The sequence below is a fragment of the Mus caroli genome, unplaced genomic scaffold, assembly GCF_978045245.1.
Source record: "Mus caroli unplaced genomic scaffold, Mus_caroli_1 scaffold_3, whole genome shotgun sequence".
NCBI lineage: Eukaryota > Metazoa > Chordata > Mammalia > Rodentia > Muridae > Mus > Mus caroli.
The window spans coordinates 89,414,101-89,440,900 of NW_028227258.1; the positions used below are offsets into that span (position 1 = coordinate 89,414,101).

The 26,800-nt window shown below is 33.3% G+C and overlaps 1 protein-coding gene across 1 annotated transcript in view; it reads left to right on the forward strand.

The window, feature by feature from the left end:
* Window positions 1-26,800, forward strand: part of Si (sucrase-isomaltase) — a 74,720-nt gene that overhangs the window by 18,243 nt on the left and 29,677 nt on the right. The window contains exons 12-24 of the mRNA XM_021158399.2: window positions 564-677; window positions 1,470-1,554; window positions 2,913-3,030; window positions 4,642-4,813; window positions 7,266-7,382; window positions 9,369-9,523; window positions 10,989-11,073; window positions 12,376-12,432; window positions 14,076-14,200; window positions 16,135-16,223; window positions 18,844-18,893; window positions 19,554-19,724; window positions 25,397-25,555. Coding sequence (XP_021014058.1) covers window positions 564-677; window positions 1,470-1,554; window positions 2,913-3,030; window positions 4,642-4,813; window positions 7,266-7,382; window positions 9,369-9,523; window positions 10,989-11,073; window positions 12,376-12,432; window positions 14,076-14,200; window positions 16,135-16,223; window positions 18,844-18,893; window positions 19,554-19,724; window positions 25,397-25,555 — 1,497 coding nt within the window. The remainder of the gene's footprint in view (window positions 1-563; window positions 678-1,469; window positions 1,555-2,912; window positions 3,031-4,641; window positions 4,814-7,265; window positions 7,383-9,368; window positions 9,524-10,988; window positions 11,074-12,375; window positions 12,433-14,075; window positions 14,201-16,134; window positions 16,224-18,843; window positions 18,894-19,553; window positions 19,725-25,396; window positions 25,556-26,800) is intronic.

The following is a 26,800-nucleotide window of genomic DNA, read 5'->3' on the forward strand; positions in this document are numbered from 1 at the left end:
CAGCTGCTGGGAATATGAACTTGAAGATCCCATTTACTTTCTCTGTGTGTCATTTGTATCACTTTGTAGGATGGATTTAAATAGTCTACCTTATTTACAAAATGAAAACAAATATATTTGCCTCCCAAAGTTCTAGTAAATCATATGACATTATAAAAATATTTAGAACAATCAGACAATATTTAGCAAGTATTGCCAATATAATGAAACTTCTTTCTTGAAGTTTTGAAGGTAGATGTGTTTGTATATGTAATAATAGTTGCTTTATTAATGAGACTGAGATATATTACTTTGGATAATTAATTGAGTATCTACAAGGATACTCAGAAAAACATTTTCTTTTACTTCATATGACAACTTTATTCCCCTCTTTTTCTTTTTTTCTAAATACTCAATATTTCTTCATATTTACTTTAACTGTCTTCAGATGCACATGAGTCTCACATCTACTGAAGTACAATATTAGAGATTTAATAATGTGAAATATTAACTGCATGCATTTGAGATACTACTGAATTTAAAAAATAATTCTTTTTTTACATGTGAATAATCTATTTATCTAGGTATGGCCAGGGTTAACAGTGTACCCAGATTTTACTAATCCCAGAACCTGGGAGTGGTGGGCAAATGAATGCAATCTTTTCCATCAGCAAGTGGAATATGATGGACTCTGGATTGTAAGTAACTCTTATAAACAAGTGGTTTTATTTGGTGAACAGAAAATGTTATGTTCATAAACACACACCCATTCATACACACACACACACACACACACACACACACATACACACTATAGAGTATATTTTAAGTGAAATTTAAATATTTTCTATCACTTACTAGCACATGTAAACATCATACATGTGGAAGACAGGAACAAACAGTGATGTAGATTAAGTGAATATTGCTACAAGCCATAGGCTAGAGCATGATAGACACTAGAAAACTGCTTGTCACCATCAAAGATGTATAATTAATGACTACACTGAAAATGGGTATAAGTAAATTACAGTGAGAAGGCAGACATAACTCTGAAAAATGTTGGTTAAATGTGAAGATGTAGTTTTCATAGGTTTACAATTCTGTAAAATGAGAGGTGTTTGCCACACTTAACAATCATCAATCTTTCACTCAAGTCTAAAGTACCTGTCTTAGTATGTGTATATGTATATATATATGTTTATACATACATACGTATGTACATATATATACATGATGTTAATTTTTTCCTCTTCATATTATTTTGTACATTTTATTTCTTTATGTATTATTTATTTCTATATGAATAAATGCTTATGTTAACGGACACATATATCTGTGTGCATTATATTTAATCTGATATATATATATATATATATCAGATAGATCACATCCAGGATTAAAACAATTTCAATAATGACTTATTTTTAAATAGAATTGGAAATCTGTTATTCACAATTTAAAAACTTTGCAATGTTTCCTTTTCTGTGTAGGACATGAATGAAGTTTCCAGTTTTATTCACGGTTCTCAGAAAGGATGTGCTCCCAATCTACTGAATTACCCTCCCTTTACTCCCGGTAAATTGTATTTGCTTACCTGAATACCCAATGCTGAGCCAAAATATTTGTTAACTAATAAATTATAAGGTATATGTATAATCACAAATTTTGCTATACCTTTTAATCCTAAATTTAATGATTTTTCTTTCTTCTTTGGCAAATATAATACCCCTATTTTTGCATTAACATACCACATATTTGTTTGTGTTCTATGCATGCATCTTTTCATGCTCATACATGAGATGCTGAAGGTATTCTCTATCAATTAATGCAATATCTTTTATTATTTCCTTTTTGTGTGTGCTGTTTGTGTATGCATATAATTGCATGACTTTACATGACCTCATGTAAAACTAGATGTTAATTTTTCCTCTTCATACTATTTTGTAAATTTTATTTCTTAATGTTGTATGTATGTCTACCAGTATATGCTTATGTTCATGGACATATTTATTGTGCCAATTCACAGAACCCTGGAGAAAACTTTTGTTTTTTCAATCACCCTCTATTTATTCCACTAAAGTAGGTTTTCTTCCTGATATTGACACTCATATTTTCTTAGCATAATGTAATGACTCTTGTTCTGATTCACAGAATTATAAAACTGCCCTGAACATTCATCATGTTATATGAGTGCTGGGATCTAAATTCTAGTGCTTGGGTTTTCACAACAATTTTTTCTAATTATTGAGTAAGCAACCTTACCCAAAACTCATTTTTTAAAGACAAGGCTTATTCTTTAAACCTAGAGTGTGTTGATTGACTAAATGAGAGAGAAGGGGTATGGGAGATATAGACAGACAACCTGACAAAAGAGTTCTGTGGACCCACCTGTCTATACCTCCCAGGGCTAGGATGACAAGTGGTCACTACCATGTGTGGCTTTCATGTGAGTTCTGGAGATATGAACTCAAGACTTTATGCTTGTGTGCCTCAACTTTCCTTACTGAGACATCTAACCAGGTCCTAAGCATTATCACATTTAAATCAATTAGTGTGCTAGAAATGATGAAAATTAATATTTAGACAAATGCTGCACAGCATCAATGTGTAAATTGCAATGTACCTATTAATGACTATTCCCCATAGAATTATGTATTATAAAAAAATGAAGTATCATTTAATTAAATACAATACACTACATGTAATACAATTAATGTGTAATGGGTTTATACTTATTGTAGCTAAAAATTCTTGTCCAGTCTCAACAGAAATGAAATGCAGGAACCTTATCAAATATTGTTTAACTAAATGTGGTCTTTTGTGAGTTTTGTTTTGTTTTGTTTTGATTATGTATATAGAACACACTATAAAAACAGAAACAAATCTTGTGATAAAATATCTCACAAAAATATTGTGATATTATTTTCTCTAAGGTATTCTTGACAAAATCATGTATGCCAAAACGCTTTGCATGGATGCTGTGCAGCACTGGGGGAAACAGTATGATGTACACAGCCTGTATGGATACAGCATGGCTATAGCCACAGAGAAGTAAGTCAAATTTCATGCAGAAACTCAATAACTCACTATGTTTTGTTTACACATGTGTTTCTGGAAGTTTATAAATTTAGATAGAATGTTGCAAGTGTTAGAAAGAAAAATATTTTCAAGTTAAAAATCCTATGGTATTAAATTATCTTTCTCTTTTACTAATATTGATGTTGTCAATATTAATAAGTTACCAGGAATTATATGACAGGTGTATTTAGCAAAGATTTGCTTATTCCATGGAGGACTTTCTTTGGAAATTTTGTTTTCCTGTTTTCTATTGAAAAGTACAATATAGTTGTTTTTATCAATCATGAAATTCCCAACTGGCTTAAAATGGTGATGCAGTAACTGCTCTTTATCCTTTGAAAATAAGTGTTTCAACTAAAATTTAGTTTCTAATTAGTAGAGCACAATAGAATAAGGAACATGGCACAAAACAGAAACAGGTATATAGCACATATTGAGTTTCAGTTCTTTTGCTAGTGTTCTGTAAGTTTCTAGAGAGCAGCAACTGACAACACACAGACCTTCTAAGTATTTTTTTATCATTTTCTTTATTTATTGGTTTTTAAAAATCTTTTGATGTGCTTTCTTTATGTTTAAAGGAACACTAATAACCATGTATGATAATTTTATCATATATATGGAGTTAATTACATAATAATTTCAGAAATATTTTTCTGGTAAACAAATCTCTGTTGATATAAGTTTCTTCTTTTTTTTTCTATTTTTTAACATTCTCTTTAAGTGAATATTCAAGTGTTAATAAATTACTGGTGCTAAATCATACAATGCACTGAAACTATAGGATATCGTCTTTATAAAGTTGTTACTTCTAATTATATAAACCCTATGTAATAATAGTAATAACAACAATAATAGAAAAAATAGGCTGTAAACTTGAAAGTGAAGGACAAAGGATGGTTTGGAGGGAGTACTCTTGATACAGGTTGGAGGGAGAAAGGGAGGAAGGAAATAATTGTAATTCTATTCTAATTAATAATATCTAAAAATAAATAAATAAGGCATGAATGAAGTGTGGACCATTACACTTTAAATTATGTAAATTATCAGATTAAAATCCAGAACTATCTTGGCTCAATATAAAACAGCTTATGCTGTGAAAAAGGCATGTGAGAATCCCATATTTTTTACAGAGAGAGCCTCATTGACTTCATATTTTGAAGGACACCTGGGCTTTTGTTTGTTTATTTTTCTGATGAATTCCCTTTGATGGAAAATTACCATTAATGAACAGGCACTGATAGAGGATAGAAAAGTAGTAGACTATTAGAAACTATTAGAAAATGTTCAAATGTTTCTCAGCTATGCTAATTGCCAGTATACATATTATACTTTCAGTTTAGTAATTGATACATGAAATTATTCAAACTTTAATATTTTTCAAAGATATTTGTTTTATATGTTTGATCAGAATATATTGGTAGCTAAATGCAAAATAGATGTTAAAATTTCACAAAATTTTTGAAGTATTTCCTTGTGTCATTGAAAAGATCAAACACACATTTGAAACTAGCATTTTTTTTAACTAATGTGTTCAATTTTACTTTTCGGTAGTAGTTATTTTTTTTTACTTGGTTATATTTTTAGAGCTGTGGAGAAAGTTTTTCCTAATAAGAGAAGCTTCATCCTTACCCGGTCAACATTTGCTGGTTCGGGACACCATGCTGCTCATTGGCTTGGAGACAACACAGCCTCCTGGGAGCAGATGGAGTGGTCCATCACTGGAATGCTGGAGTTCGGCATGTTTGGCATGCCTTTGGTAAGATGGTTTACTACTAGTGAAGAGCAGGGGTGGAGAAATTTTTCAAACGCTTAAGGTAGAGCAAATGTAATAAATCTGAAATATGGAATATGAAAAGCCTGATAATAATTTAAAAATAGCATAAAACACAGAGTCAAAATTATAGAAACTCATCACAAAATATTTGAAATGAATTTATAATAATTATTACGTTTTCTAGCATATAAAGTCAAATGAAACAGAATAACTTGCACATATAGTAGTTGGACGGTTAAAAAAATATTTCAGCATGATATATATATATAAATAAATTCACCCAATAGAAAGTTAAATTTCAGAAAGGTAAGGAAAATCAATTTACAACTGAAGGCTAGTAATTTAAAATTATTGATCAAAGTTTGCATGGTTTAAACCATATGGAAAAGTTGTAGTCATAAATGGTAAATAAAAAATTAGAAAAAACCAGATGCACATGATGGGCATGTCTTCAATCTCAGCATTAAAGAAGTTATGTGTCATGAGATCAGACTAAATTTCTGAGTATTACATATAAGAACAAACTGGACTACTCAGCAAGACCTTCGTTTTCAAAAGTAAAAATACATGAAATAAAATAAAATGAAGTAAATAAATATAGGCAAAGTAAAAGAAAAGTCAAAGACACAAATGGTGTGAATCCAAAAATAGGCAAAGAAAAGTAATTAATCTAAAATGTATAATAATAAGTTATTTCAATGAAACAAAGTGAAATATAACCAAATATGTGAAGTGATTATTTGAAAAGATGCACAAACATAGGATTTGAATTTAAAAAACTCTTTAAAAAATAAATACTGATAATCAATATATAAGAATTTTTTATTAGATATTTTCTTCATTTACATTTCAAATGCTATCCCCAAAGCCCCCACACACTCCCCCTGCCCAAGAACTTTTTGAAATATTTTACTTAACTTTTTAATATATGTCACTATATTTTCCTCTTAATTTTCTGCCCCTGCCCTCATTCATCTTTCTTGACCTCAATCTTTTATTATTTGAAATCATTATGTCTGTCTATAATGTCTTTTGGTCAAATCTCTCCATTCCTTTATCTGTTTCCTCCTCTATGTCCCACGACTTTTCCATCCCAATATCACGTGCTAATTTTAAAACATACTGAGTCCCCTTATGCACCTAGTACGTACATTGGTATAGGGCAATTTATAGAAGTATACAGAGCCTCTCAGTGGTAATATTCCAGAGGAAAACTGGCTCTTCCTCTAGAGCATTTACTATCAATAGTATCACAGTTAGGTGTGGATCTTCACTGGCCATTCACCATTCACTATGCTGGGACTTTGGTTCCTAAAGTCAACCTTGCTTCTTACCTTTCTTATCTGAACATGACAGATATCTTCCAGTACCTACATTCTTTGTTCTCTTTCTTTTCTACCTTTAAGACTGGCAATTGAAATTCAATATCACTGCTCAGGGTTTCACCCTACCACATAAAGAAAGGGGAAATAACACATTGTATATTGTCTGTGAGTTTTCAATTACACACACACACACACACACAACTTTTATATATAACTATTATAAAAGAGACACAGGCTCATGTATATGTACACATGCATATGTACACATACCTTCTAAGTGATCTACATCTTTGCAAATATCCAAGGAAACATCAAATATTTAGATGGGTGATTAATTAAACATTTAACAAAACAATATAACACACTGCTATTTCTCACATATTCTGGAAAAAACAAAGTACCAGGTAGATAAAAATTTTGTGATTAAAGTTTAATTATTTTAGAAGAAAATGTAAGAAGATATTTCCTGACATGTTAGAAAAATAATGTCTCAAAACACAATGAACACAATTTATAGAACATGATATGTAAATTGGATTAAAAAGAAATTAATCATTTAGCCAATTGAAAGCTATCTTAAAGATTAAAAGTAGAAAACAGTCACCATCTGGGAAATGATAATTTCAGCTTATACATCCTAAATCATTTATATTGAATTAAAAAAATCTAGTGTAAATCTATAGAAAACAAGAATAAAATATTGTATAGAATATGTCTGATAAGAAATAGTAAATGAGAAAACCCCATATATTCAAAAAGTTCAAAAGATTTTTTTCTAAACAGAAAGAGAGAAATCAAAGCTAACTATTGGTGAGAAATGCTTCGTGCAAACCGCTGATAAAAAAATGTCTGGTCATCAAAAAGGATTCTGCAATTCGCAATAGGAACATTCTGGGTGAGAAAAGGATGGCAGTCGAGTGCAGAGAATAATAATAATGTAGGTAGATACAAAGAAGGAGCAAATATGGAGATTAAATCATTTTAGGAGATGTGTATAAAGGCAAAAATGCAAGTAGACCATGAGCAATGTTGATTAACTGGTGTATAAAATGGGATGTCCTAGGTAAATTAGAAGGGCTACACTGAGTAAGCACAACCCTGTCCTTTAGGTAGGGGCGGACATCTGTGGATTTTTGGCTGACACCACAGAAGAACTCTGCACAAGATGGATGCAACTGGGAGCCTTTTATCCATTTTCTAGAAACCACAATGCTGAAGGCTATGCGGTAAGTGACACTTTTTCCTTCCAAGTTTGTATTGAAACCAACACAACTGTATTTTTAAGCAATGTACTTCCATCTGTATACATAAGGTAAGATCTAAAGTATATAACATGTTTCATAGATAAAATTTTGAAAATATATTTTATGTATAAAATGGACACATGAGGAAATTACAAAACGAAATGTATCCATATTTTTATCTTGGATTTTAACTACTGTGTTCCAGTTTACTTTATAACAAAATATAACTTTTTATTATATATTTTCTTCATTTACATTTCAAATGCTATCCCCTTTCCAAATCTCCTCTCTGAAAGTCCCCTATACTACCACCCCTGCCCTGTTCCACAACACACCCACTCCCACTTCCTGGCCCTGGCATTCCCCTGTATTGGGGCACATAATCTTCGCAAGACCAAGGGGCTCTCTTCCAGTTGATGGCCAACTAGACCATCCTCTGCTACATATGAAAATAGAGACAAAAGCTCTGTGGGGATACTGGTTCGTTTCTATGTAAGATTCTTAGCTGTTTTTATAAAAGAAAAAATGATTCAAGATAATATGATTTGAGTCCAAAGACATTTTATTATGATTAATAAGAGTTCAATGAACATGCCAGTAAACTCAAAACTTTTAAAGCACTAGTCTGAACCGGTAGGAATAGCAGTACTGGGGAATACAGCTCTTCTTATCTGAAATCTGTGTGCTGTGAGTTATCATAGATATATTTTTAAGAGAGTATAGTAATATCCTTTAAACCTGCCAGTCAATTAAGAACATGATGATCAAGACAGTTTTCAGTGTTTATAAGTTACTCTCACACAAAACCTCAGTTTCATTGAGACATGTCAGTTGCAGAGCTCCCATTGTGAGGAACTTCAGGGAACACAGCCAAAAGGGGCACAAAGAAGATTCTGAGGAATCCAATTTCATAGAAGAGATTTATACAAATATTCTGCACTCATTTTGAAGTTTCTAAAATGTAAATGGTATGCCAGGATGAGTATTGAGCTTAGTTAGTAGAATGCGTGTGGCGGATAGCAGAATGGCTATAAGCCAACAGAGTAGTGAGACTTGTTGTCAACCCACTGTTCAAGTCTGTGCCTCTGAAAGCTGATGGAAGGATGGTGACCTGGCAGGGAGAGTCATCCCACAGCTGGGTTCCAACAGGCTCTGACAGGTCATTAGGAAAGATGTTGAAGTGTACAGGATCACTAGGAGAGCGTTGAATCTCCAGAAAACATTCAGCCATAGCAGCCCTCTGTATATTCTGTGTCTGGGATTAGTAAATAGAAAGCGTGATTTCACTGTAAATTTAAGGAGGCTCAGTAAATTCTATAACCCTCTAGCAAACTGTGTCAACAAGCTTGGCACTGGGAGGAAGTTGTCTCTTAGTTAGATCTTCTGGTCTCAGGAAGAGTGTTGAACTTTAAAGCTGAAATCTGCTAACTCTCCAGGAAACTTTGTTCTTTGGTTTTCTGGACCCTTAGACTGTTTCTGTTTCTTCTGAGGTCAATGACTATGCACAGGAAAGAATTCTTAAGCACACTAAGGCCTGTGCTTGAATGGGTGACATCTAGGTTATTGGTCACATTATGCCATGTAGCTGAGCACAAATTCAGGTACAGGCATGCTGCTGTAAACTGGAAAGGACCTCGGATTATTTGGCAAATGTTTTGAGAAAATAAAATTGGAGACAGTCTAAAGAAAACTAAGAGTTTGAAAGCTTATCGGGCTATTTTTCACCTCTTTAAAACCGTATATTTAAGTAGAAAAGCGTATCCTTTAACATAGAGATTAATTAAAATATAACTTAAGATACAAAGCCTAAAACATTCAGGCATAAAGAGGTTATATTTGGGTCAATTTTAAAAATTTTCATAGAAGAGTTCAAATTCAAACAACTTGTTTTAAATAATGATTAGAATAGTCTAATTTTAATGTTCATTTACATATTCTCTTCTTTTTATTTCTTTTGCTATGGTATAGGAACAAGATCCTGCCTTTTGGGGAGCAGACTCTCTTTTGGCAAACACATCAAGGCACTACCTAACCATCCGCTACACTTTACTTCCCTTCCTCTATACTCTGTTCTATAGAGCCCACTCATTTGGTGAGACAGTTGCAAGGCCATTTCTTCATGAGTGAGTATTGAGAATTACAAGTAAGAGTTATAATGTAAGGTATTGGAAAGCTATTTCAGAGGGATCTCTGTCTGCAAACAACAGGACTTGAGTTCTAATATCAAGAACCCATGCAAAAAAAAAAACAAAAACAAAAAACGGACAGAGCTACTTTTGAATTTAACTGCAGTGTTAAGGGAGTCAGAGGGAGGTGGGTCCCAAGTACTCTTTGATCTGCCAATCTAGCTTAGTCTAATTAATGAGCTACTAGTGCAGTGTGATACCTTGATCAAAGCAATTAAGCAAAGACAAAACAGAGGAAAACATGTGATAATGGGTATGTCAACTTGCTCACTTTTGTCCAGTGGATACAACACCAATACATTATACACATATGTATGCACACACACACACACACACACACACACACGATACAAATAGTATCCAAAATTATATCATACATTCATATCACATACATATATAATATCAGATACACAATTATCCACCCCCCACAAGATTTATATATATATACACACACATATATATGCACACATATATATTTACACTCTCATATATATGTATATGTATATGTATATGTATATGTATATGTATATGTATATGTATATGTATATGTATATGTATATGTATATGTATATGTATATGTATATGTATATGTATATGTATATGTATATGTATATGTATATGTATACAAACATAGATATCATACCACACTCACACAGAAATAGTGATAACAAGTATATTCAGACATGTAATAAAACACTAACAGTAATGACACTAGAGCCAAAGTGAATCTAAGATTATTATTTTTCTAGTTGAATGAAGTTTTAGGATATGTATATTGGTTGTACTAAATGAAATTAATCCTCTGGTAGAAAAGATTAAGCCATGAGTGAGAGAACTTATCAGAAAGTACAGATAAAATATATTAGGGGGATTATACTAGTAAGAAAGATTGAGAATATAGTAATTACATACTGTTACAACCTGCCAATAGTGTGACATACTTATAAAATTATACATTGTGTACTTGTATTTTTGTTATGAACTAACAGGAAGTTTTTAGGAAATGATCTAATGTTTCTTTTAAATGCATACTAGATTTTTAGTGAAAAAAGTTTGAAAGTGGTTAATGAAATAATTCTTGGAATTTATGAACCTGCCTTACAAGAAAATAATAAACAACAAGCTGCTTATTATACATATATATTGATTGTATACTTTGGGTATTACTTTTGTAAGAATGGAAATAACTCAAGCCTGCCATTCTCTGCTCTCTTTTCTTCTGTTCCTTCCCCTATCTGTCTGTCCTCATATAAGCCATATGAACTACATTAAAACTATTGCTGCAGGATGACATTTTAAAATAAAATTGAAATAAGTATTTTAGGAAAGAACTGGTGAGGTAAGCAAGTTACCTCCAATTGTTTTGCAATATTATATATTAAATATTCTAATTGTTTTAAAGGTTTTATGAAGACCCAAACAGCTGGATCGAGGACACCCAGTTCCTATGGGGCCCTGCACTGCTTATCACTCCTGTTTTGAGACCAGTAGGCATTACCTATGTATTATATTTATTGCTAAAGACAATTTTGTGTTGCCAAATCTATAAATACCTTTTTTTTTTTTGGTAACTCTTATTGCTCAAGGAACTGCTTCAAGTTCACAATCTCTCAATGAAATTTAAAATTCCAAAGAAATTTGACATTTAATAAAGTTCTTTCATACACCTAGACTATTAAATATATGAAAGAACATAGGAAGGAGATTGTGTATGATCAATTTTATACTGAAATGTTTATTTTTATTGTATCCAATTAAAACTTATAATACTATTAATAGCTCACATTTAGGAAGACACAAACATTACAAATTTGCTATGTTGGTAGTAAAATAGGCATTTAAAATAGCCAATCCCTGGGGATCCCATATACAGTCACCAAACCCAGACACTATTTTAGCAAGAAGTGCTTGCTGACAGAAGCCTGATATAGTTATCTCCTGAGAGGTTTTGCCAGTGCCTGACAAATACAGAGGTGGATGCTAGCATCCAACCATTGGTCTGAGCACAGGGTCCCCAATGGAAGAGTTAGAGAAAGGACTGAAGGAGCTGAAGGGGTTTGCAACCATAGCAAGAACAACAATATCAACCAACCAGACCTCCAAAAGCTCCCAGGACTAAACCACCAACCAAAGAATACACGTGGTGGGACCCATGGCTCCAGTCTCATATGTAGCAGAGAATGGTTTTGATGGGTATCAATGGGATGAGAGACCCTTGGTCCTGTGAAGGCTCTGTGCTCCAGTGTAGGGAAATGCCAGGGTGAGGAGGCAGGGAGTGTGTGGGCAGGTGACTAGGGGAGCATCCTCAAAGAAGCAGGAAGATGGGGAATGGGATAGGGTTTTTCCTGTGGGGGAACCTGAAAAGGGGATAAACTTTAAAATGTAAATAAAAAAATTCAGTAAAAGAAAAGAAAATATATATATATAACAAACAAGAGAAATGAAGTATGTGTCTCTTGTTTCTAAACTCCAGTGTCCATGTATCTATGTAGAAATGATCATTTTGGATCACAATAAGCAAGTGGTTTATAGCAATAAAGTGTATATATTAATTATAATTGCCAACTAAGAAGTAGTCCCTTTGCCACTTAAATATGGAGTTTTTCTTATAATGTAAAGTTTATAATTCAGACTTACTGGTGTAAAATAATAAGAAGCATTTTTTTTCTCCTAAGAAATGGAAAATCTAAAACAATACTTGATAAACTACTTTCATAAGAATTGGGATTTCATAAATATGTTTAATATCATATTAATTTTGTGTATTTATACTGGCTTTCTTTATTTAGGCAACAAAAAACGTGAGTGCATATATTCCTGATGCTACCTGGTATGATTATGAAACAGTAAGTAACATATATGAATGTTTATATCTACATCTATCTCTCTCTATATAATATAGATGTATATGTATGTAATGTGTATGTATGTGTATATATACATATTCATATATATATATATGTTCTTGTACACACAGTATATATATTCTTGGAATTTCTGATGATATTACAGTTGGAAAGCTTTCTAAAATTTGGTATACAATTAGACTTCATTACACTTGAACCAGATTTTAAATATGAAGTCATATATCAGTACCCACATGTATTTTTATATTTAAATGGAATTAATGGAGTATTTTAGAAAGAAGTGGAAACATTTCATTCTTTGCTCATAATTTCCATTTCTCTTTTTGTCAGAAAGGTGTACATGTTTTTAAATAAAAAATTCATTTTGAATGATTTTCATGGCCAACTAGAACAGCCAACATGACAGCATGTATTTAGAAATTGACTTTAGTAACACCACTTCAGATTCGGAATATCTATAAAGTAGCTACATTTTTTTAAACTTACTATATTTCACTTTTATTGGGATTGGTTGTGTGGGACTTTTGTTTGAAAGAATATTTAGAAAAAGTTCTTAAGGCAAGCAAAATATATTTTATGTGCACCATTTTCCTGTTATTTACTTATTTATTATTTTAATTATGTATATTTATGAAGTAATATGGTAGCTTTATGAAAGCATGTGATATGTACTAAATAAGTAAGTTGATACTTGTATTTCAAGAATTTCATATGATGGTTTGATTGACACATCAATAATGTGCATATATATGAGTTCAGTGTAATGTTTCATTGCATGTGTCTGTTTTCATGCTGGCCAAATGAATGTATTTACAATTTTCATTCCATTATCATCACTTGATTTTTTTAATTTCCTATGAGCTTTCCTCATTAATAATCATTTTTTCTATAAAATGGAAAAATCATAATTCTGATCCTTCATTTTGAACAATAGTTATACTTCTCTGGTATAGAAAGAAATAATACAATTTATCGCATCTTCCATTAAATTGTGTTTTGGTATCTCCTACAGAACCACTCTTTATTTTAATTTCTGTAAAATGAGACAGAAATTTCTCCAGTATTTATTGATAGACTTGCCTTACGATTCAATTATGTTACTTTGTCATGTACATGTGACAGTGGTGGGAATGTTTCAAAATTACATACTCATATGTTTACAGCTGTACTATCCTTATAGGAATATATCAAAGCAAGATGAATATATAGCATTTGAACAATGTATATAGAAAATGTGATTTGCATATTAAAATAGTGAAATACTGTCATCTGCTGTACAGTGGGTAGGAGTAGAGAGCATTCTGTTGAATAAGGAGCCATGCTAAAGATGAATACTACACATTTTTCCATAATGCAGATAGCATTATGAATAAAAATGGTATAAAATAAATGTACAATTGGTAATTATTATAGGGTAAGAAAATAATTATCTATATCCTATATTATATTTTATAAGAAAATGAACTTACTTTCCTATGCATAAAAATCTCAATGAATTATATTCATCACATAGAAATAAATTAATAAATAGTAATAAATAAAATGTATAAATCAGAATCATGATAAAGCTGATTTAAAATATTCATTAACAATAAAAATAATATATATTCTTTAACTATTAGGGTGAAAAAAGAACATGGAGAAAACAAAGGGTTAACATGTACCTTCCAGAAGATAAAATAGGATTACATCTTAGAGGAGGTTATATCATCCCTACCCAGCAACCTAATGTAACAACAACAGCAAGGTAAAATGAAGGGATATTGCCTATTCACATATGTTCGTAATACTTTGTGTTCTATGAGTTATTCTTGTTGCTTGGAATAAAATCTTGTTGTATGTTGGGACTTACAGTTTTAGAAATTTATATCCAAAGAATAACAGTGACTGGCTCTACTTTCTGAAAATGTTTATTGAGGAAATACTAGTGAGTACATCAGTTGGCGTTAGCAGTTTCATAGATGGATTTTTCAGAATTGATTACTTGTAAAACCATTTCATAAATATGTTCTTAAAAATTATTCATTATGCAGATCCCTTTGAACATTAGAATCAAATTTTGATTATTGTGTTGCAAGTAATAAATTTTCTGTGGAATTGTTGACAGGACCCTACACCATCAGAAGTGTTATCTTATGTTGATGCAGTATGAAAATGTGTAATTGACCTTATGAATCATTTCCATGACAACTCTGACTTAATTTTTAAAATTATTTTACATTTCTCTTAACATTTAAAAATACCATTGTCTTGGTTATAGTTCCTATGTCTATAATGAAACACCATGACAAAAGCAAGTTGGAGAGGAATTTCCACATGGTAACCCATCCCTGAATGTAGTCATAACAGTAACACAAGCAGAGTTGGAATCTGGAAGGAGGAGCTGATGCAAGAGGCCATGGAGGGGTGTTGCTTACTTGCTTGGTCCTCATGGCTTCCTTATCCTAGTTTCTTATAGAACCCAGGTTCTTATAAAACCAGCCCAGTTATGGCAAGACGCACAATAGGCAGGACCATCCCCATCAATCATTAATTAAGAAAATGCTCTACAGGCTTGCCTACAATCAGGTCTTATGGAGGCACTTTCTCAAAAGGGGTCCCTTTCTTTTGACACTGACCTCTGCTGAGTTGACTAAACTTAGCCAGCACATCTGGAGTATCATATCAGTTGGAGGACTAATATGTTTCAGTTTAAGGTTATAGTGGTTGAAATGAACATTCTTATTTAGTAAGTAAGTTAGTTTTATATCTTATGTGTATGTATACATGCCTGCTTGCTTGTCTGTATGTGCTCAACATATATGCAGTGCCCACAGAGAGCAGAAGAGGTTGTAATATTCCTGATGAAGTTACAGACAGTTTTGATTCATGAGATGTCAGTACTGGTAACCAAATATGGATCCTCACAAATACCATGAGTGTTTTTTAACACTAATCAATCTACACAGCACTTCAAGCCAGGCATTCTTAAGACACATTTAACTCTTTGGTTTTAATAAGAATTTCATAAATTCATTGTTTTTAAAGCTGAGTAGTACCACATTTTCTGTATCCATTCCTTTATTGAGGGACATCTGAGTTCTTTCCAGCTTCTACCTATTATAAATAAGGCTGCTATGAACATAGTGGAGCATGTGTCCTTATTACAAGTGGGAACATCTTCTGGAGCTATAGGGGTCGGCAACCCTATAGGAAGATCAACAATATCAACTAAACAGTACCCCCCCAGAAGTGTATCTCTAGTTGCATATGTAGCAGAGGATGGCCTAGTCGGCCATCAATGGGAAGAGAGACCCTTGGTCTTGAAAAGATCGTATGCCCCATTACAGGGGAATGCCAGGGCCAGGAAGTGGGAGTGGGTGGTTTGGGGATCAGGGCAGGGGGAGGGTATAAGGGAAAGCATTTGAAATGTAAATGAAGAAAATATCTTATAAAAGACTTATATAATTTAAATTGTGCAGATAGAACATCCTTCAATGACTAAATAATACCACAGATTTACAATATGTCTTAAAGTGTATAAAGTTTGTCTTTACTTATTAAAATATATTTCCATGAAAACTACGAATACAAAAATTATGATAATATGCAGCTAAAAACTTAGATTGAAATGTATTTATTATGTTATAAATTGATTAAAAATAACTTTTAGTTGTATACAAACCACATTTTACTTTGTAGCCGAAAGAATCCTCTAGGCCTTATTGTTGCATTAGATGAAAACCAGGCAGCAAAAGGAGAACTCTTCTGGGATGATGGTGAATCTAAAGGCAAGTTTTAATGTATTGCATGCTTACTTATCCATTATGATAACAGTATTTTAGCTTTATTTATACAAGTTCTATTCATAATGGTTTTTATAGTACTTTATTAAATTTTAATTCTGTATATGATTAACATATCAACTTTGTGAATAGTATGTTGTGAAATATCTGACAAATGCATGTGATCTTATGTTAAATTAATATTTTAGTTTGATATAATTTGTCAAATTTTCAAGGGTTGTGATTACGTCATGGTTTTAAATGTTCTGAACCATTAATTGTAATCTTTAAACATAACATTTTATTAATGAAAGTAAAAAACAAATCAATGTTCTTAGCTGTAGTTAATGTCATATCAAATTATTTGAGCCTTTTTGGGCTGTAGAGATGGCTCAGAGGTTCAGAGCACTGACTACTCTTCCAGAGGTCCTGAGTTCAATTCCCAGCACCCACATAGTTACTAATAACCATCTATTATGAGACTTGGCACGCTCTTCTGATGTTCAGGCAGACCACTGAATAAAGAATAAATGAATTTAAAAAAAGAAAAGAAATTTTTTCTCTGTTATTCAGAGTCCTTTAGTTTATATTTTGAGAATTTAGTACAACTAGAAACAAACGAAATAATTAATAAAATAGTTATGAGTCCTTTTATTATACTATGTGAATCATGCATATTAATTTTATGGTTTTAGATTTAATCAATCATCTAAATTTTTTTCATAACATGTTTAATTCATTTATTTTAATATAACATGCTTAGGTAATAATAGTTTCATATAAGTGTTATCATACAGTTTCCATTTGAATTCATTAGTTTTCAAATTTCTTTAAATTTTATTATGTTTATTTTTCTTAGAATTGGGTCCTAATCTTCAGTTTCCTTATAAAGATGGCTTAGGAATGTTTTGGTAAACATGTGATACAGATATCATTTTTTGATATATTTCTTTCATTAAGTATTAGATTCATTACAGGCTAAATTGAATTTTAGAATACCTCTATATTCCTTCCCTTTACCAAAATGCTTAAAAAATGATGAATAAGAGAAATAAAATAAGACTCTACTGTGTCATTTCTTCATAGAAAAAATATATAATTTCATAGGTAAAACCTATGCATCAATATTGCATGCAATAGTAAATTATAACAACACATTGATATTTGTGAATGCTTTATTAGTGGAGACAGGGTCCTAAATATCTCAAACTCGGTGAAATTCTGACTTTCCTGTCTTTGCCTCTACAAAACTGGAATTACATGCTTGGGAAAATACAGCTGACTAGAATAAGTTATGTTTCCTTTGGAATATCTAGACTACTTTTCTATTCATAGAAAAATTAAACCAGAAAATATATCAAATATCTCTGTTAACAAGGAAATACAACATCAAAAATATTGTCTTATTATTTGAAAAATACATAGCTGTATTTTTGTTATTATAATTTAACTATAATTATAATATGCAATTATAATTATACCACTTCTTTTGCCTTCCTCCCATGTATTCCTTCTTGTTCTCTTTCTAATTCATGACCTTGTTTTTCACTGATTTTTAGTACATACATACGTTCATATATTTGTGTGTATGCATATCTTCTGCTCATGATGTGTAATCGTACTTGTACATATATGTTTTCAGGACTGACCAATTCATACAAAATACCAATTACTGAAGAAGGCTTTCAACTACTCTCAGCATTCCTTAACTGACTGTAGTTGTTTGTGTAGGGTTGAGGCTTCAGAGACACTTTCCCATATATGTGTACAATATAATTTAATTGCATCTTGTAATAGTTGTTTTTATTTCCTCTGAGAAGGGATGAGATGAAAGTTGTATCCAAGCTGAGCGAACACACAGCCTAAGCATTTCTTTCTCTGTACTAACTATCCCTAGGTCCATGACTGGAAACTTCTAGGCTCTGTACCTCCTAATCTTCCAGGCTAACTGATGCACATCTTCAGGCTCCCCATTTTTCTGGCTCCTTCTGTCGTCACCTGCATCTAACTTGTTCTCTCTGCATCCTGTCTCTGTAAAACTGTCCTAACAAAAATGCCATGCACACAAATCACATGCTACTCTTAAGTAGCCTCTGTTGCCTGCGATGTTCTTATGAGTGGAGTGTATCCTACTTCTCACTTGTTCTGTCAAATATTCCTCTAATTCCTAATTTTGTTTGCCCCTCAATTAGATATCACTTGCAAACACTTCCTTCTATAAAATAGATTTATGCTCATTTATAGGGTTTAAAGTGTGTACTATTTGCATGACTATATTCCAGCCAAATCATACTGTAATCCAGGGAGTGTCTGCATTCTGACTGGGTCACATACACCTATAAGGTCATTGGATATGATCCCTTGCCAAAGCATCCATGTTGCTGGATTAAAATTCCTCTACAGCATCTTCCACACACTGCCTCACTTCAAATACCCTTGTTACTCCCCTAGCAATTTCTACCTAAAATTTCTTCTCTTTTTTCCTTTACCTATTAGATACATAAAAAATATAAATTGTCCATAGCTCTTCATTATTATAGTTTTAAAAGAACTAAGTATTATGTAAGAATAAAATAAGAAAAGTTAATTAACTTTTATCTGATAACTATTTATTTTTCAATTTCAGATACCATAGAAAAGAAGAGATATATATTATATGAGTTTTCAGTTTCTAATGTAAGCATTGAATGGAAAAGTTTTTTAAGTATCTAGTTTATTCTTTATTATAGGCTACATTTTTATTTGTATATTTTTTTGTCATTTTTCTCATGTTATTATTTTTTGAAATAGGCAACTTCTTAGAAGTACTTAAATTTCCCTCCTGTTTTCTATAAAGTTAAGAGGAATAACTTGTGGAATTAGTTGCTAAATTTAAATTATTTCATTATGAGCAAACAAATTTTATTGACTGAATTATATTCAATTTATGAAGAAACTTGTGCATTGTAGTCTTTCTATGTCTTAAAGTCTACTCTAACAACCTCCCTAGGAAAATAATTTCTATATATTCAACATATTTGAATTATTTAAAATATTGAATAAGAAATTTTCAGAAAAGTTAGAATTCTTTATTGTTTTTAACAATATTGAGTTATCACTGAACAATATAAGGACTGGAATAAGAGATATTACATATGACTGACCTCATATGTGACTTTGGCATTTATTCTAAAAATAAAGTTTTATGACTTATGTACAAACAAAGGGAGTTACTTGCACTGGGACAGCTAGTGGGGTGGGAAGCTGAATGGCTCCTTCATTGACTTCTTCCTATACCTCATCAATCTGGTTACTGCCAAGACCTAACATCTGACATTGTATTCTCATTCTTCTCAGAATAACTTGGTTGTTAACTGCACACATTCATCATATCCAGAGGGAAATACCCTTATGTTTAAAACAATCAAAGTCCTTGGGCTGAGTGACACTGTCACAGCGGTTACAGTGGGTGAAAATGATCAGCAAATGAATCCTCATCTTGCTTTCACTTTTGATGCTTTCAATAAGGTAAACGGACCACTTTAAAATGTTTGATATGCTTCCTCTGTGTTCTCTAGCACTCATTTTGGAGCTCTAAATACACATTTTTTCTTAACTTTTCTTTTTTTTTAATTTTTAATATTTTTATTACATATTTTCCTCAATTACATTTCCAATGCTATCCCAAAAGTCCCCCATAGCGCCCCACACTTCCCTACCCACCCATTCCCATTCTTTTGGCCCTGGAACTCCCCTATATTGGGGCATATAAAGTTTGCAAGTCCAATGGGCCTCTCTTTCCAGTGATGGCCGACTAGGCCATCTTTCGATACATATGCAGCTAGAGACAAGAGCTCCGGGGTACTGGTTAGTACATCATGTTGTTCCAACAATAGGGTTGCAGATCCCTTTAGCTCCTTGGGTACTTTCTCTAGCTTCACCATTGGGAGCCCTGTGCTATATCCAATAGCTGACTGTGAGCATCCACTCCTGTGTTTGCTAGGCCCCGGCATCGTCTCACAAGAGACAGCTATATTTGGGTCCTTTCAGCAAAATCTTGCTAGTGTATGCAATGGTGTCAGCTTTTAGAAGCTGATTATGGGATGGATCCCTGGATACAGCAGTCTCTAAATGGTCCTTTCTTTCATCACAGCTCTGAACTTTGTCTCTGTAACTCCTTCCCTGGGTGTTTTGTTCCCAATTCTAAGAAGGGGCACAGTGTCCACACTTTGGTCTTCATTCTTCTTGAGTTTCATGCGTTTAGCAAATTGTATCTTATATCTTGGGTATCCTAAGTTTTGGGCTAATATCCACTTATCAGTGAATACATATTGTGTGAGTTCTTTTGTGATTGTGTTACCTCACTCAAGATGATGCCCTCCAGGTCCATCCATTTGGCTAGGAATTTCATAAATTCATTCTTTTGAATAGCTGAGTAGTACTCCATTGTGTAAATGTACCATAATTTCTGTATCCATTCCTCTGTTGAGGGACATCTGGGTTCTTTCCAGCTTCTGGCTATTATAAATAGGGCTGCTATGAACATAGTGGAGCATGTGTCCTTTTTACCGGTTGGGATATCTTCTGGATATATGCCCAGGAGAGGTATTGCTGGATCCTCCAGTAGTACTATGTCCAATTTTCTGAGGAACCGCCAGACTGATTTCCAGAGTGGTTGTACAAGCTTGCAATCCCACCAACAATGGAGGAGTGTTCCTCTTTCTCCACATCCTCGCCAGCATCTGCTGTCACCTGAATTTTTGATCTTAGCCATTCTGACTGGTATGAGGTGGAATCTCAGGGTTGTTTTGATTTTCATTTCCCTGATGATTAAGGATGTTGAACATTTTTTCAGGTGCTTCTCTGCCATTCGGTATTCCTCAGGTGAGATTTCTTTGTTCAGTTCTGAGCCCCATTTTTTAATGGGGTTATTTGACTTTCTGGAGTCCACCTTCTTGAGTTCTTTATATATATTGGATATTAGTCCCTTATCTGATTTAGCATAGGTGAAGATCCTTTCCCAATCTGTTGGTGGTTTTTTTGTCTTATTGATGGTGTCTTTTGCCTTGCAGAAGCTTTGCAGTTTCATGAGTATCCACTTGTCAATTCTCGATCTTACAGCACAAGCCATTGCTGTTCTATTCAAGAATTTTTCCCCTGTGCCCATATCTTCAAGGCTTTTCCCCACTTTCTCCTCTATAAGTTTCAGTGTCTCTGGTTTTATGTGAAGTTCCTTGATCCACTTAGACTTGACCTTAGTACAAGGAGATAGGAATGGATCAATTCACATTCTTCTACATGTTAACAACCAGTTGTGCCAGCACCATTTGTTGAAAATGCTGTCTTTCTTCCACTGGATGTTTTTAGCTCCCTTGTCGAATATCAAGTGACCGTAGATGTGTGGGTTCATTTCTGGGTCTTCAATTCTATTCCATTGGTCTATTTGTCTGTCACTATACCAGTACCATGCAGTTTTTATCACAATTGCTCTGTAGTAAAGCTTTAGGTCCTGCATGGTGATTCCACCAGAGGTTCTTTTATCCTTGAGAAGAGTTTTTGCTATCCTAGGTTTTTTGTTATTCCAGATGAATTTGCAGATTGCACTTTCTAATTCTTTGAAGAATTGAATTGGAATTTTGATGGGGATTGCATTGAATCTGTAGATTGCTTTTGGCAAGATAGCCATTTTTCCAATGTTGATCCTGCCAATCCATGAGCATGGGAGATCTTTCCATCTTCTGAGATCTTCTATAATTTCTTTCTTCAGAGACTTGAAGTTTTTATTATACAGATCTTTCACTTCCTTAGTTAGAGTCACGCCAAGATATTTTATATTATTTGTGACTATTGAGAAGGGTGTTGTTTCTCTAATTTCTTTCTCAGCCTGTTTATTCTTTGTGTAGAGAAAGGCCATTGATTTGTTTGAGTTAATTTTATATCCAGCTACGTCACCGAAGCTGTTTATCAGGATTAGGAGTTCTCTGGTGGAATTTTTAGGGTCACTTATATATACTATCATATCATCTGCAAAAAGTGATATTTTGACTTCATCTTTTCCAATTTGTATCCCTTTGATCTCCTTTTGTTGTCGAATTGCTCTGGCTAGGACTTCAAGTACAATGTTATATAGGTATGGAGAAAGTGGACAGCCTTGTCTAGTCCCTGATTTTAGAGGGATTGCTTCAAGCTTCTCACCATTTACTTTGATGTTGGCTACTGGTTTGCTGTAGATTGCTTTTTATCATGTTTAGGTATGGGCCTTGACTTCCTGATCTTTCCAAGACTTTTATCATGAATGGGTGTTGGATCTTGTCAAATGCTTTTTCCACATCTAACGAGATGACCATGTGGTTTTTGTCTTTGAGTTTGTTTATATACTGGATTACGTTGATGGATTTCCGTATATTGAACCATCCCTGCATCCCTGGGATGAAACCTACTTGGTCAGGATGGATGATTGTTTTGATGTGTTCTTGGATTCGGTTAGCAAGAACTTTATTGAGGATTTTTGCATCAATATTCATAAGGGATATTGGTCTGAAGTTTTCTATCTTTGTTGGGTCTTTTTGTGGTTTAGGTATCAGAGAAATTGTGGCTTCATAGAATGAGTTGGGTAGAGTACCTTCTGTTTCTATTTTGTGGAATAGTTTGTGAAGAACTGGGATTAGATCTTCTTTGAAGGTCTGATAGAACTCTGCACTAAACCCATCTGGTCCTGGGCTTTTTTTAGTTGGGAGAATATTAATGACTGCTTCTATTTCTTTGGGGGATATAGGGCTGTTTAGATCATTAACCTGATCTTGATTCACCTTTGGTACCTGGTATCTGTCTAGGAACATCTCCATTTCATCCAGGTTCTCCAGTTTTGTTGAGTATAGCCTTTGGTAGAAGGATCTGATGGTGTTTTGGATGTCTTCAGGATCTGTTGTTATGTCTCCTTTTTCATTTCTGATTTTGTTAATTAGGATGCTTTCCCTGTGCCCTCTAGTGAGTCTGGCTAAGGGTTTATCTATCTTGTTGATTTTCTCAAAGAACCAGCTCCTTGATTGGTTGATTCTTTGAATAGTTCTTCTTGTTTCCACTTGGTTGATTTCGCCCCTGAGTTTGATAATTTCCTGCCGTCTACTCCTCTTGGGTGAATTTGCTTCCTTTTGTTCTAGTGCTTTTAGGTGTGTTGTCAAGCTGCTAATGTGTGCTCGCTCTAGTTTCCTTTTGGAGGCACTCAGAGCTATGAGTTTTCCTCTTAGAAATACTTTCATTGCGTCCCATATGTTTGGGTATGCTGTGGCTTCATTTTCATTGAACTCTAAAAAGTCCTTAATTTCTTTCTTTATTCCTTCTTGACCAAGGTATCATTGAGAAGAGCGTTGTTCAGTTTCCACGTGAATGTTGGCTTTCTATTATTTATTTTGTTATTGAAGATCAGCCTTAGTCCATGGTGATCTGATAGGATGCATGGAACAATTTCAATATTTTTGTATCTGTTGAGGTCTGTTTTGTGACCAATTATGTGGTCAATTTTGGAGAAGGTACCATGAGATGCTGAGAAGAAGGTATATCCTTTTGTTTTAGGATAGAATGTTCTGTAGATATCTGCCAGAACCACTTGATTCATAACTTCTGTTAGTTTCACTGTGTCCCTGTTTAGTTTCTGTTTCCATGATCTGTCCATTGGTGAAAGTGGTGTGTTGAAATCTCCCATTATTATTGTATGAGGTGCAATGTGTGCTTTGAGATTTACTAAAGTTTCTTTAATGAATGTGGCTGCCTTTGTATTTGGAGCATAGATATTCAGGATTGATAGTTCCTCTTGGAACATTTTACCTTTTATGAGTTTGAAGTGTCCCTCCCTGTCTTTTTTAATGACTTTGGGTTGGAAGTCAATCTTATCAGATATTAGAATGGCTACTCCAGCTTGTTTCTTCCTACCATTTGCTTGGAAAATTGTTTTCCAGCCTTTCATTCTGAGGTAGTGTCTATCTTTTTCTCTGAGATGAGTTTCCTGTAAGCAGCAAAATGTTGGGTCTTGTTTGTGTAGCCAGTTTGTTAGTCTATGTCTTTTTATCGGGGAGTTGAGTCCATTGATATTAAGAGATATTAAGGAAAAGTAATTGTTGTTTTCTGTTATTTTTGTTGTTAAAGTTGGCATTCTGTTCTTGTGGCTGTCTTCTTTTAGGTTTGTTGAGGGATTACCTTCTTGTTGTTTCTAGGGCGTGGCTCCTGTCCTTGTATTTGTTTTTTTCTGTTATTATCCTTTGAAGGGCTGGATTCGTGGAGAGATAATGTGTGAATTTGGTTTTGTCCTGGAATACTTTGGTTTCTCCATCTATGTTAATTGAGAGTTTGGCTGGGTATAGTAGCCTGGGCTGGAATTTGTGTTCTTTTAGTGTCTGTATAACATCTGTCCAGGATCTTCTGGCTTTCATAGTCTCTGGTGAAAAATCTGGTGTAATTCTGATAGGCTTGCCTTTATATCTTACTTGGCCTTTTTCTCTTACTGCTTTTAGTATTCTATCTTTATTTAGAGCATTTGTTGTTCTGATTATTATGTGTCGGGAGGTATTTCTTTTCTGGTCCAGTCTATTTGGAGTTCTGTAGGCTTCTTGTATATTCATGGGCATCTCTTTCTTTAGATTTGGGAAGTTTTCTTCTATAATTTTGTTAAAGATGTTTGCTGGTCCTTTGAGTTGAAAATCTTCATTCTCATCCACTCCTATTTTCCGTAGGTTTGGTCTTCTCATTGTGTCCTGGATTTCCTGGATGTTTTGAGTTAGGATCCTTTTGCATTTTCCATTTTCTTTGATTGTTGTGCAGATGTTCTCTATGGAATCTTCTGCACCTGAGATTCTCTCTTCCATCTCTTGTATTCTGTTTCTGATGCTCGCATCTATGTTCCAGATTTCTTTCCTAGGGTTTCTATCTCCAGTGTTGCCTCATTTTGGGTTTTCTTTATTGTGTCTACTTCCCTTTTTAGGTCTAGTATGGTTTTGTTCATTTCCATCATCTGTTTGGATGTGTTTTCCTGTTTTTCTTTAAGGACTTCTACCTGTTTTTCTTTACTTTTCTATTCTTCAAAAAATATATCGAAGTAATTAAGACTCCTAAAAATTCCGTTTGCTAGATTTTGACATTGTTTGAAATCAAGTTTAAAACATCATCAATTTAAACAATTAATCATTATTATTATTTTTTTTTTACAGATTCTCTCAATTACAGATCTCACCTTCAACCTCGGCAAAACCTTTATAGTTAGATGGACGACACAACCTCTCTCAGACAATGAGAAATTCACTTGTTACCCAGATGTAGGCACAGCTACTGTGGAAACTTGCGTAGAGAGAGGCTGCATATGGGAACCGGTAATGAAGTGTTTCTTGTGAATAAATATGTTATTTTCATATAAGCACCCCAAGTAAGACATTAACACATAAATTTTAAGTTCAACAATATAGAAATTATATCCGTTTGCGATCATTTCCTATTTGAAACCTGCATATTTAATAGACAATTATCTATTAAATGAATTAATTCTTTAAATAGATTGTATAGCAGATGACTGACAAGGTTACCAGGTAAGTCACTTTTCAGGCTTAATGGGTGATAATTTTTTCCCTTATAAATAGCATTTTGTTTTACTCATACTTTACAATTATTATAGGTGACTGGCTAAATTGGCAATTCATATGTCGGTAATATCCAGTATTTCCAAAACAAATTTTCAAACTATAAAAAGTTGGACATGTGCAATTAACGGAGGCTTTAGTTATGTTGGACAGCAGTGAAGAATGCAGATTTTGTCACAGGGTGAACAGTGATTGTAACATGGGTTAATTGTGAAATTAGGAAGAAAGAGCGGAACGCATGGTGCTCTATTACTGGAGTCATGTACATTAGCACTGCAGAGGCAGAATGCGAATTATTTTTAACAGGACTATGAGTTATACATTGAGAACAATAATGCTAATAAGGGTTCGTGCATTAATGCCAAGTGAAAAAGGAACTTTAGTGATGGTGAAAGATGCAAGCTTGATAAGGAAGGAGTCAAAGACAAAAAGAAAGTAACAAGATAGCATTAAATAAAAATCACATTGTTGATTCTGATAAGAAAGCAAACATAAAATATATCTTCAAGAGGCAATAGAGAAATAAATCACTTATAATATCAGGAAATGTAAATCTTTCCTAGAACTGGAGATACATTGGTGATTTTTCTAATTCTTCCAGGTAGTTAGCAGGCTCATATTTGTACTTACACTGGCATCAATTTTCTTGACTCCCAAATGTCCTGACCAATCTAAAGTCATTTGAAAACATCCTATGTAAAATACACACAACTACTACTCTTAAAGTTTCAGCAACTTATTTACTTCTAAAAATACAGATTTATTGAGATATAGATAGCTTTGTTTACAAACAACCCTTTTCAATAGCATATTTTATCTTTATGTCGTTAGAAATTTCTTGGGAAACACAACTTACTTATTTTTCTCTTGAAGACCTAATGAGTTCTTAAGCTGTTTTCCTGAATTTTTTTTTCACTTTTTAAAATTTTACATGAATGGGCATTTTGCAAGTATGTATATATATCTGAGAACCACATGCAT